General features: G+C 35.0%; 1 protein-coding gene across 2 annotated transcripts; it reads right to left on the bottom strand.

Moving 5' to 3' along the window:
* Nucleotides 1-3,837: 3,837 nt before the first annotated feature.
* Nucleotides 3,838-11,637, bottom strand: ppcdc (phosphopantothenoylcysteine decarboxylase). 2 transcript variants are annotated; one of them, XM_084124790.1, is made up of 6 exons: nucleotides 11,261-11,637; nucleotides 10,665-10,760; nucleotides 10,379-10,507; nucleotides 10,124-10,292; nucleotides 9,786-9,902; nucleotides 3,838-4,263 (listed from the first exon to the last, which is right to left on the bottom strand). In XM_084124790.1, the coding sequence occupies exons 1-5, from the start codon at nucleotides 11,399-11,401 to the stop codon at nucleotides 9,829-9,831; spliced, it is 609 nt and encodes a 202-aa protein (XP_083980916.1). In that variant the 5' UTR covers nucleotides 11,402-11,637; the 3' UTR covers nucleotides 3,838-4,263; nucleotides 9,786-9,828. The 2 variants fall into 2 exon arrangements, with proteins under 2 accessions (XP_083980916.1, XP_083980915.1); XM_084124789.1 differs by lacking the exon at nucleotides 3,838-4,263 and having other exon boundaries at nucleotides 9,545-9,902; nucleotides 11,261-11,633.
* Nucleotides 11,638-11,825: the final 188 nt, after the last annotated feature.

Genomic DNA, 11,825 nt, shown 5'->3' with positions numbered 1-11,825 from the left:
AAATCAACTTTTTTCTTTACAGCTTAAATGATCAGCATTGAGTGCAAAGTTTAACTGCAAAACATGAGCTATGATTTCAGAATGCCTGTATTCATGGCCACCCTTAGTTTTAATGCTATCAGCACTAAAGCTGCATGAACTCCATAAATTTGTGACAAACCTGATGATGATGTTCTCCAGCATGATTTGAGAATGATCCAAAGAGCATTTTGTGCTTCACTTGAAGCAAAAACATCTGACCGCCTGTACAAAGGTTCACATGATTATTAGAGTCACAAATCTGACCTAGAAAAAAATGTGGAATGTTATTACTACTTCATTCTATGTCAGTTTTTATTTTTATTTTACATTATTCAAAATCTCCAAACTTGTCTCTTTAGGTAAAAAAAAAAGAAAAAAAAGACAACTTATTAATTATTAAACGTATTAATGTTGTTTTAGATTTATGGATGCCATAGACCTATTTTCTTGCTACACTGGGAAATACTGTGATGTATAAGTGACGCTACAGATTTATTGCCCTTAAAAGTTACAAAAAATCTCATTAAAACAGTGTAAATCAACATTAGTTTTAATAGGAAATAGAAAACTAATTTAAAAAAGGATGTTACTATCAAACAGTGCCTTAACAGCCATGAGCTAGAACACACATATCCTGTAGGCCTACATGTGGTTTGTGATGTTTGACATGCCTATTCACACACCTCAGCGTGGAAATTTCACCAACTGTCAGTTTAAGATGGCATGGTGAACTCACAACAGCAAAACCCTGGTTTTGTTGCTCGGCTCGGCTAACTGAATAGCTTTTCTTACAAGGGATGAAAATGGAAATGTAGCCTGCTTAGACATACTGGGCTTCTTTGTCAAGTTTCTTCATGCTATTATGTCATTCATGTAAAATGTCAAAGTACCAGTCAGTACTTGGGATGAACATAAAACTGACCATCACATTTCTACAACAGACGGAGAAGCTGAGAACTTAGTGGTTAGAAAGTACTGTGACACAATATGTAATATAGATGTGAGTAATATAGAATACACACATCTTCATACTAATTATGAGTTTATAATTATAATTTCCCACACTAAATTATAATTATAAACTCATAATTAGTATGAAGATGTGTGTTTGTTTATAAATGCCATTCAGTTTAATTTTATAAAGTTCACTATGCCTCATTAGTCCAACTGTAGATGTGTTATACATAAAGTTTATTTACTCTAGTATGTAATGGTGACTAACCTCATGACATTATTTACCTTACATTTATCTGCTCTGCTGGATTTGTGTTTGCTCAATAAACTCCTGCTAATAAAAAACTATATATTAGTGGCAGAACAAAGGAAATGATGCAACACTCTTTTACTAACAAGTCTTTGTCTTTCGTCTCACACCTAGAAGTGATCTAAAAACACATTTTTTACCCCTCTGAGCACTGGCATCTTTCCACATTTCTGTCTGTCTAGGACTGAAATACTTCCCTTTTTATCTATCCTGAGACGCAGATGTTTCCAGTCGTCATGCTTGCTTACCCTAACACAATTTCAGGACAACGGATCACCTTGACCTAAAAAGATAACTAAACATGATATAAGAAAATTAAACAGGAAATCAGCCGTTATGATTCTCCCATGACCAGGAATGACACAACGTTGCCTCAAAGAATGTTCTTCAAACCGACGTGTCAGACACCATAAATTAGAGAAGTTGTAACTCTTGCTGAGACATACTGCTCATGTGCTCTTTCACAAAGCTATACCATCACCCCCTGTTAGGACGCATAACTGATAGGTAGGCTAGTCCAAACATTGCCGGTGGGAATGATTTCAGTGTTTACGCTCAACGGTTCTTGCTTATCGGGAAGTTGCAGCTAGAGGGGAAAAAAGGGGAAGGTTTATGTTATTCTACAGTCAGACTGATTGGAGAATGAAATGTAATAATCATTCTGATTAAAAAAGTGCATCTACTAAAGGGTAGTGTGTGTCCAGAATAAAATAATGTGTAATGAAAAAAAAAAAAAGCCGTACCAATTGTTGCCCTAATCTTCCTCTGCATGGTTCCACCTCCACCATGTTTTTAAAAGAAGACATTATACTCTGCTAATGCTAGAAGAATTTAGAACATTTTGAAACTGCACTGAATGTAAATCTCACAGCGCTCACATTGTAATATTGATTTTGCAATACTCCTGTAGGTATTTTGCAATACTGCTATAGCCTACAGCAGTATTACAAAATCAAAGTTTCTTTACTTAAATATATGCTTAAGGTCGCTTAAATATAAATATATGCTTAAACGATAGTCTTTTTATTTATATTTTTATTGTCCACCGGGAATTGATTGGATCATAGGATTGTTGTCGTTTGCTATTGCTGTGATCTCATGTGACAGGTTGTCCCATCCTCGCACTGGTAAACACCAACAAAGTTATTTTAATAAAGATTATGAGGGCACATTATTATTCTTTTTTTAAATAATAATGTGTATAGATAAATCATTTATAATAAAAAGTGCAATATTCCATAAAAAATACGAATTGATTGAATACATTTTGATTTCATGGTTAACTTTAAATATATTTTGTAGTTGCAATTGAATACATCATAATCCAACAAGTATCATCTCTTAAAGGGACAGATCACCCAAAAATGAAACTTCTGTTATCATTTACTTACCCATATGTCATTCCAAACTTTCTTTTTTCTACAGAACACAATATAAGACACTGAATGTTTTAACTGTTTTTGTCCATACAATAAATGGCAATGTATGGATACCTTCATTGTACTGTATGGATACTGTTTCTTGTGGGTGCAAAGGATTTCTGGATATTTATAACTTGAGTTGCACGTTTGTGCACTTCTAATCCATCTACTGTAGATCTGCAAGAGATCTTCTGAAAATACTCGACACACACCTCCTTTCATAAAGATTCCAGCTATTTAAAAATATGAATGAATGTATAGCATTTTAAATCTATTAAAAATTTGATAGTGTATAAAACGTTACATTTTCAGTGATTGTTAGTATTAACATGGAGAGGAAATTCCAAGCGTTCACTCAATATGTTCCATTACCTACTTATCCTCGCAACGGTCAAGAGCTTTGATCTCAATGCGTGCTAGTATCAAAGATATTGTATCATCCTGTATAATAAATGGATGAGGTCAAACAAGTAACTTCTGCAGCACTTCCTCTAATTATAAATACCTGTATGAAAATTGCTCTCTGTAATCATAGAAGGATGTCTTATAAGTATTTTGACCCAGATAAGCAAAAGTAAACAACATTGCTTGGAAGGACAAAGTAGCTTTAATTCATTACCTCGCACACATAAATAAGGCACATCAGTCTTATCATGCATGACAATTTTACTACAGAGCACTTTAGAAGACACTTCTGCAATAATAAGTGAATTCAAATTTTACAAATCCTCTTTAAAATTTTGAAGGGTATTGTAAGAATGATTGGGGCCTGAGTGACCCCAGTGACCTAGTCTGCCATGGTCAGCTAGAAGAGTAAATATATCTTAACATGTGTTGCGTGCTTCTCTCAAAAACACGTTCCAGTGAGAAGACATGGAATTCTATAACTACCTAAATCCTTTTGAGTCAGTATTCAAGAATCCACCCCTTCAATATATATATATACATTTTTATACATTTACATATAAAAATGTTCATGTTCATGTTAGTTCACAGTGCATTTACTAATGTTGATACAGCTTTTGATCTTAAAAATGAACACTAGATTAACACTAACTGAGATTAATAACTGTTGTAGTATAGTGTTGTTCATCAGAATCTCTGCATTTCAGGTTTGACACAACACAGATAGCAGAGATGTCTGTTATTTATTGAACCCTTGTTAATGGTTGGTCATGGTTTAGGAAGCCAGATTTAGGTCATTTATTAACAGAATATAATGTGTTTATTTTAGTTGCAAAATAATTGACACGTGGAATGACTCATGGCTGTTAACAGACAATGAACAGAATTTTGAGCTCTATTGTCAATGTTTTTTATACACATTTTTACCTGATTGCTTTCATTTTACAGTGTTGTTGCTAAACACAGTACGTCTGTCAACTGTGTCTAATTGTTTGCACGTTGAGATTGCAACTACATACAAGTTGATGTCCTCCGTAAGACCGAATGTTCCCCAGGGAGTGATCTTTCCTCAGGAACAGGGTCTCTACAGGATTTCCCACAACACCTTGCACTTCCAGTTTTCATGTCACCAGGTGTTCTTTATTTAAAACCCTATAAGGGAAGATGAAATCAAATCAGTTGTCTCACACATATACTCTCACATTTTGCTCTTTCACACTGTCCTAAAGAATTTAAAAAAGCACTTTTATTGCGTAATGTGAAGCTTCTTGAGTTCACTATTTTTCTTATACAGAAACCATAGTCATTTGCCATTTTATCAAAACATTACAAACCCAAGAAGAGAACAATATTGAGAGGGAGAACAAAGGTCATGAAATAACAAGGCTAGATAAAAGAAAAAGGAAGCCAAAGCTAACATGACAGTTGTGACACATTAAACCAGTTCCAGCAGGGAGGGGGTGGGGAGAGATGAGGTTTTTTAAAAGTATATGCACAAAAGCGCGATGTTCTACATGTGACCCTTAGTTGTCACATTTGACACCATACTCCTATTTTTATTTAACTGAAATAACACATATAAAGGTGAGACTTTCTCTGAGACTGTGTGCTCTTACATAGACAAGCATTCTGCCAGTCACAGTAAGGAAATTGAGATATCTTGGAAATCAGCTAATAACCATCTCTGGATAAGGAAGAAAACAACAGAAAGTATGATAGTCAGGCGATAGTGAAAAGTCAATGATTGCTATGTTTATCAGGACCATCTTAACAACTGTTGTGATTGTAGAAGCTCAAATAAAATCAATGCTTAATATATGATATAAAAAATAATATATTGGTAACACTTTACAATAAGGTTTAATTTATTAACAGTAGTAAAGGCATGAACTAATAATGATGATTCACTGAAGAAGGCTGATTGAAACGTTTGATCTTGATCTGTATGTGCTTTGTTGCATAATAAAATTTCTTTGAAAGTATTGCAATTTCCACTGATTTCCAAGTATTGCAATTCTGCTCAAAATGACACATTCAAACACAAAAACGATCCATCAAATGTTAGCGTCATTGTGTATTGTCTACCAAGTATTGAGGTCTTTGCATTCACATGATGCTTAACATCTGACATGCTGTAGTATAAATTACTTAGATAATCTAAGTAAAGCACATACTATAAATGACTGGTATAATTCAATATTATTGTTTGAGTGAAATGTAATGCAAAGGAAATTTCAACTAAATCGATATTAATCAACCTTTTACTAGCCAAGTTAAAATTACTTATTTTCTGTGTTACTTTCACTTAACTAGGTTAAGTAAAGTTTACTTAATTCCATATTCCAAGTAAATTTAACTTAAAGATTTCTAATTAAAGCTACTGATGAATATGTTTAGGTTTTTACTTGGCAAATCTTTGTAAATTTACTAGCATTTTCTGAGTGAAAAAAGTTGCCTAGTAGTAAATCCTACTCCAAATTCTTTTCAGTGTACATTTTTAACACAGTATCATTGACATGTATTATGAACTTATCAATGAACATGTTGCGTTAGGGTTTATTCTCAAATATTTCCTGTTGTGTTCATTTTCTTTTTAGCAGCAGCAGCATCACATTTGTGCTATTTGAATGCGTTTACTTTGAACGTGATATGTTTATATAAGTGATGAAACCGTGCCAGCTCCTGCGCTAGTCAGGAGCTATGAGTTCACTCAGCTGTAGAGTTACATCAGCTATGTCTGTATTACATTTCAGCTACCTGGGGAAGCAGCACCAAGGGCCCGTCAACATCCCCAAAGGACTACAAGCAGGAAATGTGACAAGTGTTTACTCAACCTTAGTGACACCTCCAACATCAAGCAATCTGCTGGGGTACACCTGAGCCCTGAGAAGGTTTGTGTGTGCATTTTAAAAATCATAAATTAGATCTCTGATGATGAAACATAAGGTTCACACATGGAGAAAAACCACAATAAATGTTGATTATTTTTTTGTTGCCCTCAAAAGAGTAAAAGGAGACATGAACATAATTGCACCAGAATTGTGCAATCGACTGGTTCTTGATGTTTCGCAATACATTTCCCATGTTGTTTCCTGTTAACCCTCTGCAAAAAGCTTTTTAGTGAACCGACCCTGAATAACACAGTTCCGTGCCATCTACAACCCACATGTGACTAAGAATATTGTACACTTATTTAGCCTGCCAAGAGATTGGAGCCTCCTCCACATTATGCTCGGTTGATTTCATCGCTTTCCAGTACCCGCTTGAGCTTGACAAAGGTTTCCCCTCCTGCCTGTTTTTAAAGTTTGGCTTGGCAGCCAATGACAGGAGGACACCGCATCAGACCGGGGACTGTGTGTAAAGCAGCACTGACTACATCTGATGACAAGACCTCAGCTGCTTTGCAAAGCAAATAAGGATGAACAAGTATTTTGATTAAATGTTAAAATGTAATGTGCCAGTGTATGCATTGTTGACTGAGCTAACATGAAAATTATTGATCCTTTGGGGACTTTGGGGACTGTGTGTAAAGCAGCACTGACTACATCTGATGACAAGACCTCAGCTGCTTTGCAAAGCAAATAAGGATGAACAAGTGTTTTGATTAAATGTTAAAATGTAATGTGCCAGTGTATGCATTGTTGACTGAGCTAACATGAAAATTATTGATCCTTTGATATCTTGCAATTAACCATCATGCAATAATGTTCATTTCTATATTTTACAAAAAAAAACCTATTGAAAAATTACAACATGCCCAAATGGTACATGTAAAGGGGTAAGGTGTCACAATGGAAGTCATTAAACAGCAATTTTTCAGCACAATTTAAATAGAACAGCAAATTTGAAGCATAAAATGATTAATGTAATAGTAAAAATGGAAAATGTAATAAAATATTAAAATATTGCATTGGCATTATACAATGTATTAGGCACCTGTTCAACTGCTTAACACAAATATCTAATCAGCCAATCACATGGCAGCAACTCAATACATTTAGGCATGTGGACGTGGTCATGATGATCTGTTGAAGTTCAAGCTGAGCATCAGAATGGGGAAGAAGAGTGATTTTAGACTTTGAACGTGGGATGGTTGTTGGTGGCAGACGGGCTGGTCTGAGTATTTCTGAAACTGCTGATCTATTTGGAGTTTCACACACAACCATCTCTAGGGTTTACAGAGAAGGGGCTGAAAATAAAATATCCAGTGAGTGGCAGTTCTGTGGGTGAAAATGCCTTGTTGATACCACAGCTCAGAGGAGAATGGTCAGACTGGTTTGAGGTGATAGAAAGGCAACATTAACTCAAATAATCACTCGTAACAACCGAGGTCTGAACGCACAACACACCAAACCTTGAAGCAGATGGGCTACAGCAGCAGAAGAACACACTGGGTGCCAATCCTGTCAGATAAGAACAGGAAACTGAGGCTACAAATCACACCCGCTCACCAATATTGGACAATAAAAGATTGGGAAAATGTTGCCTGGCCTGACGAGTCTCGAATTCTGCTGCGACATTCAGATGGTAGGGTCAGAATTTAGTATCATATCAACGGTTCAGGCTGCTGCTGGTGGTATAATGGTGTGGAGGATATTTTCTTGTATTTCTTGTAATGCCACAGCCAACCTGACCATGTCTATGTAAGACTGGTTTCCCTGCTAAGTCAGAACATGAGATCAAACACTGCAATAAAACAATAAAACTCACTAATCTGAAGAGAAGACCTCAAAGAAAGAGCATAGGACACTGCCTTGCCCAGACTTTTCTCCTTGCTTATCTATGAGCCAACCTCTCCCTACGCCCCTCCTTTCACCCTGGCTCAAGTCACTTCAACAACAATATACCACTTATGATTTATCTAATGAATCTATTGTTTTTTCCCTTTCATCTTTGGTATTATTTTAAATATCTGATTGGTAAAATGGTCTCAATTATCATAGCAGTCTCTTGTATTATGAGAAAAATTGAAAACTTTTAAATTCTGATATATATTTTTGGTTATGATAGAAATTAGTGTCACTGATTAGAGATCAGAAATTATTTTTGTCAGGATTATATATATAGTATATATATATTTTCCCTCTGAAAACTAAAATGCTTGGCATGATGTTAATGACCGCAATATTGGGGACAGTGATTGTTTTAAAAAACATATACAACTTATACATTAAAAATCTGGTCAGGATAATCCTCAAATTATTATTCTAGGAAATTCAACACTTAAAAATTAGGAGAAAATAATTAAAAAGAGAATTAAACAGTATTGCTATTATAATCTTTCCTTTAAACCTAAAATCTTCTTAGGGGACAAAAATGTTTCCCTAATTGAAGAATCACCCATATATTGCACTCAATAATTTGACAAAGCCTTAAAAAAAAACTTTTTTAACATACATATGTTAACCACATATGAATAACAGAACAGAACCCATTTCTAACGGCAACCTGCAAACAGGATATGCATCTGAAAAAATATATTTGGAGGTGTTAAGTACATCAGCATCTTCAAGCCCAACCTGAGGCTATTTTCATGACCGCTTGCTACTGTTGTGGTTAGAGGCCCCTCACTCGACCCACGCTTACAGGTGTGAGTTCAGTGAGAGAGCATGTATCCAAAAACTAGATCACATACACTTTAAACATTTAAAGCAGTTTTTTATAAAGTAAACTACACCAAACATGAATATTTTGTTCCCTTCTAAATAGCCTTTTTATCTCCCTATTGATCATAAGTGTTACATGGCTTTTGTGGTCATTACTCTGATATCATTAAATGACAATACACTGATATTATTAAATTATAATTTTTTTTTTTTTTTTTTTTTAAACTACATATTTTCAAGGTTAGAGAACCTTTTGAGTTACAAATATTAAGAAATGTTAATAATTTGAAACAGACAGACCAACAGAATTCCCCCAAATTCTGTCCCATTTAGTCAAACAAGAATTACAAACAATTGAATTGAACAATACTTTTGAAATGTTAAGGCTTCATGAGTTCCCAACATGCATTGCAGCGTGAATAAATTATACATTTACTGTAATAGGATTACTGTTTTGCTGTTTGCCGTCTTTATTTGGTGTTTTGTCATTATTGTTAGTAACTAGTTGTGATGTTAAGAGCTCATCTTTCTACATTTGTTGATTGTCACCATTCCTGAGGTTTGTGTGTCCAGTGTTGAGGTCCTGAATAGGTTTGCTTTGTAGGACGATTGCTCCTTCACAAATGGATCATTTAACATAATAAGTGTCCTAAAAGTCTATATGTAAAGCTATCAAAGTGTTAGATCAAATTATTTAAAAATTAGCAGAACAAGAAATTGTCTTGAAGAATTTATTGGCTGAATGAGGAATTTTGCCTTTAGTGAATGAGCAAATTTAGATTGACTAAACGAAGTTGTGTTACTTAGGAAATTTATTGAGAGAAAGCTTAAACAGAGAACGGTTTATTTTTATTTTTTACAGTGTAAACGTGTCAGTTTCTCATCATCTATTATACATTTTTGAGCAAAATTCAATGGATGTAATGAATAGAACCATTACAAAGAACGATAAATGACAGAAAAATAATATGTTTGTTTGTTTCTCAGTGCTATGTCAGCTTTTTATGGCAAAATCCAGGTTAAATGTAATAGAAGATACAGCACGAATAATAACGATGTGTGGATAACCTTGTGTCTCCCGCCTGCTGGCCCTGGTATGTTTAGTCTGAGGTCATTCAGGATGTTTCGGGATGTACTGTTTGATAGTTTCAACAATAGTTGAAACCTCTGCCATGGCACCTTTACCTGTGAAGACACAGAGGCTGGAATGTAAGACGGGCCAAAACACAAGAAACATTAATTCATTAAATCCTCAGAAGAATGCTAATAAAAGCCTGACACCTGTTTGATCGTCAGTTAATGAATAATGCATGACTGATTCTCACACACTGATGAGAATTTTTTTATCTGTTCCATTCTCCCTTATCAGTGCAATTGCCTCGTAAAAACACATTCTTGGAAGATACCTTCATCTCCACAGACAAGTTTTTTGGAAATGCATGGTATCTCAACGTAGCCAAAGCCTTTAAGTGTGGCCACTTGCTGTGCAGTGATAGGGTGCTTCCACATGGCTGTGTTCATAGCAGGACAGAAGAGCAGAGGACGGCTGCTGTCCCAGGCCCGCACCACACATGTCTGTCATCAACAAAATGGGTAAGCATACTTATATAACAATGCATCTAAAGAAAATCCATACAAAACGTCATAAATACATTACCTACCAAAAGGTTGTCACATATTCCACTGGCAATTTTGCCAAGTGTGTTGGCATCCAGTGGAGCAATCACTAAAAGATCTGCCCAACGTCTAAGTTCGATATGTAGCACAGGGTCAGAGCGCTTTGTCCACATCTAGCATAGAGATATAAGGAAAGCCATTCACATCTTCTAGTAAAACTCTCATATCAGGTCAGTTAGTGTATTGATGTAACTTCACAGCAGGAAACAATATAATGATGTTGTTTGATTACCGAAAATGCATCTCTTCCTCTTCAAAGGCTGTACTCACCTCCCACTCATCCTTATCTCTGTACACACGAACAGAGACTTCACTGATATCGTAAAAATGAGTCGCGTGGTCAGTGGTGACCACACGTACATCAACCTAGAGAACAGAACAGGAAAAAAATTATCGGTTCACCCTTAAAAAACTCCGATACAATTTATCCCATCCCTCAACTCACTTAAAATCATAAAAAATTCACAAAACAGGGCTAAAAGCTTTATTATGATAAAAAAAAAAAAAAAAAAATTTGATCAAATTGTATTTATTTATTTACTCATTCATTTATTTGTAAGTCAAATAAATTAAACAAATATGGTCAATTTATTTGTAAGCCAAATAAATAAATTGACACCATAAAAACACTATTGTGCTTTTAATATCCTCCATTTTATTTATTTTTCTTACAAATTTTGAGTTTATTACTTATTCAATAAATCATGACATGTAGTCATTTTTAAATAACTTATAATGTTTTAAAAAAACAGCACTCTCTAGTGGACAAATGTGTGAAATAAAAATAACATTGGAGGACATGTGGCTCTGTCAGCTTCAAGCATACATAGTTGCATACAGTTTGAACTGTCGGAATATACACTTACCCCTGGAATCTCAAGTAGTTGTGTTACCAACAAAGGCGCCTTGAGTGCAGCTACACTGCCAGTCAAACCGACCAGAACATTAAATCTTGTACTATTTGTTTGCAAGTCTAGTTTAAGATTAGATCCAGAATCCTGCTGCATTATATATAAAAATAGCAATCTTCGTGTTAACTATATAAACGTGTTCTATTTGATTAAGTTAGCTCCCCTTTTCTAAAGCATTTCCTTTGTAAGGTATGATATTTGTATAACCCATATTTAAATTGTAGCACGGGATGAGGAATTTAATTGAACACTTAAATTGCACATTTAATGAGCAGTGTCTGGAGTCCGTGCACGTTAACCGTAGGTTTTTGTCTAATGTTACTTCCGTAAACAATGGAGCAAACGCGACGTCACAGCGCCGTCGCTGGCTGGAAGTGTACACAGTAAAATGCTCCATGAAGCTGGCAAACGGATAATGTTCCTAAATATAAGAGGATTTACGCCTTTATCTATGGAAATTAAATATGATTTCAACTTTGTTGAACAAAATCGTGACGAATTATCCAACCCATAATCCATA

This window comes from Abramis brama (assembly GCF_963993115.1).
Source record: "Abramis brama genome assembly, chromosome: 9".
Taxonomy (NCBI): Eukaryota; Metazoa; Chordata; class Actinopteri; order Cypriniformes; family Leuciscidae; genus Abramis; species Abramis brama.
This window is presented reverse-complemented; position numbering and strand designations above follow the sequence as displayed.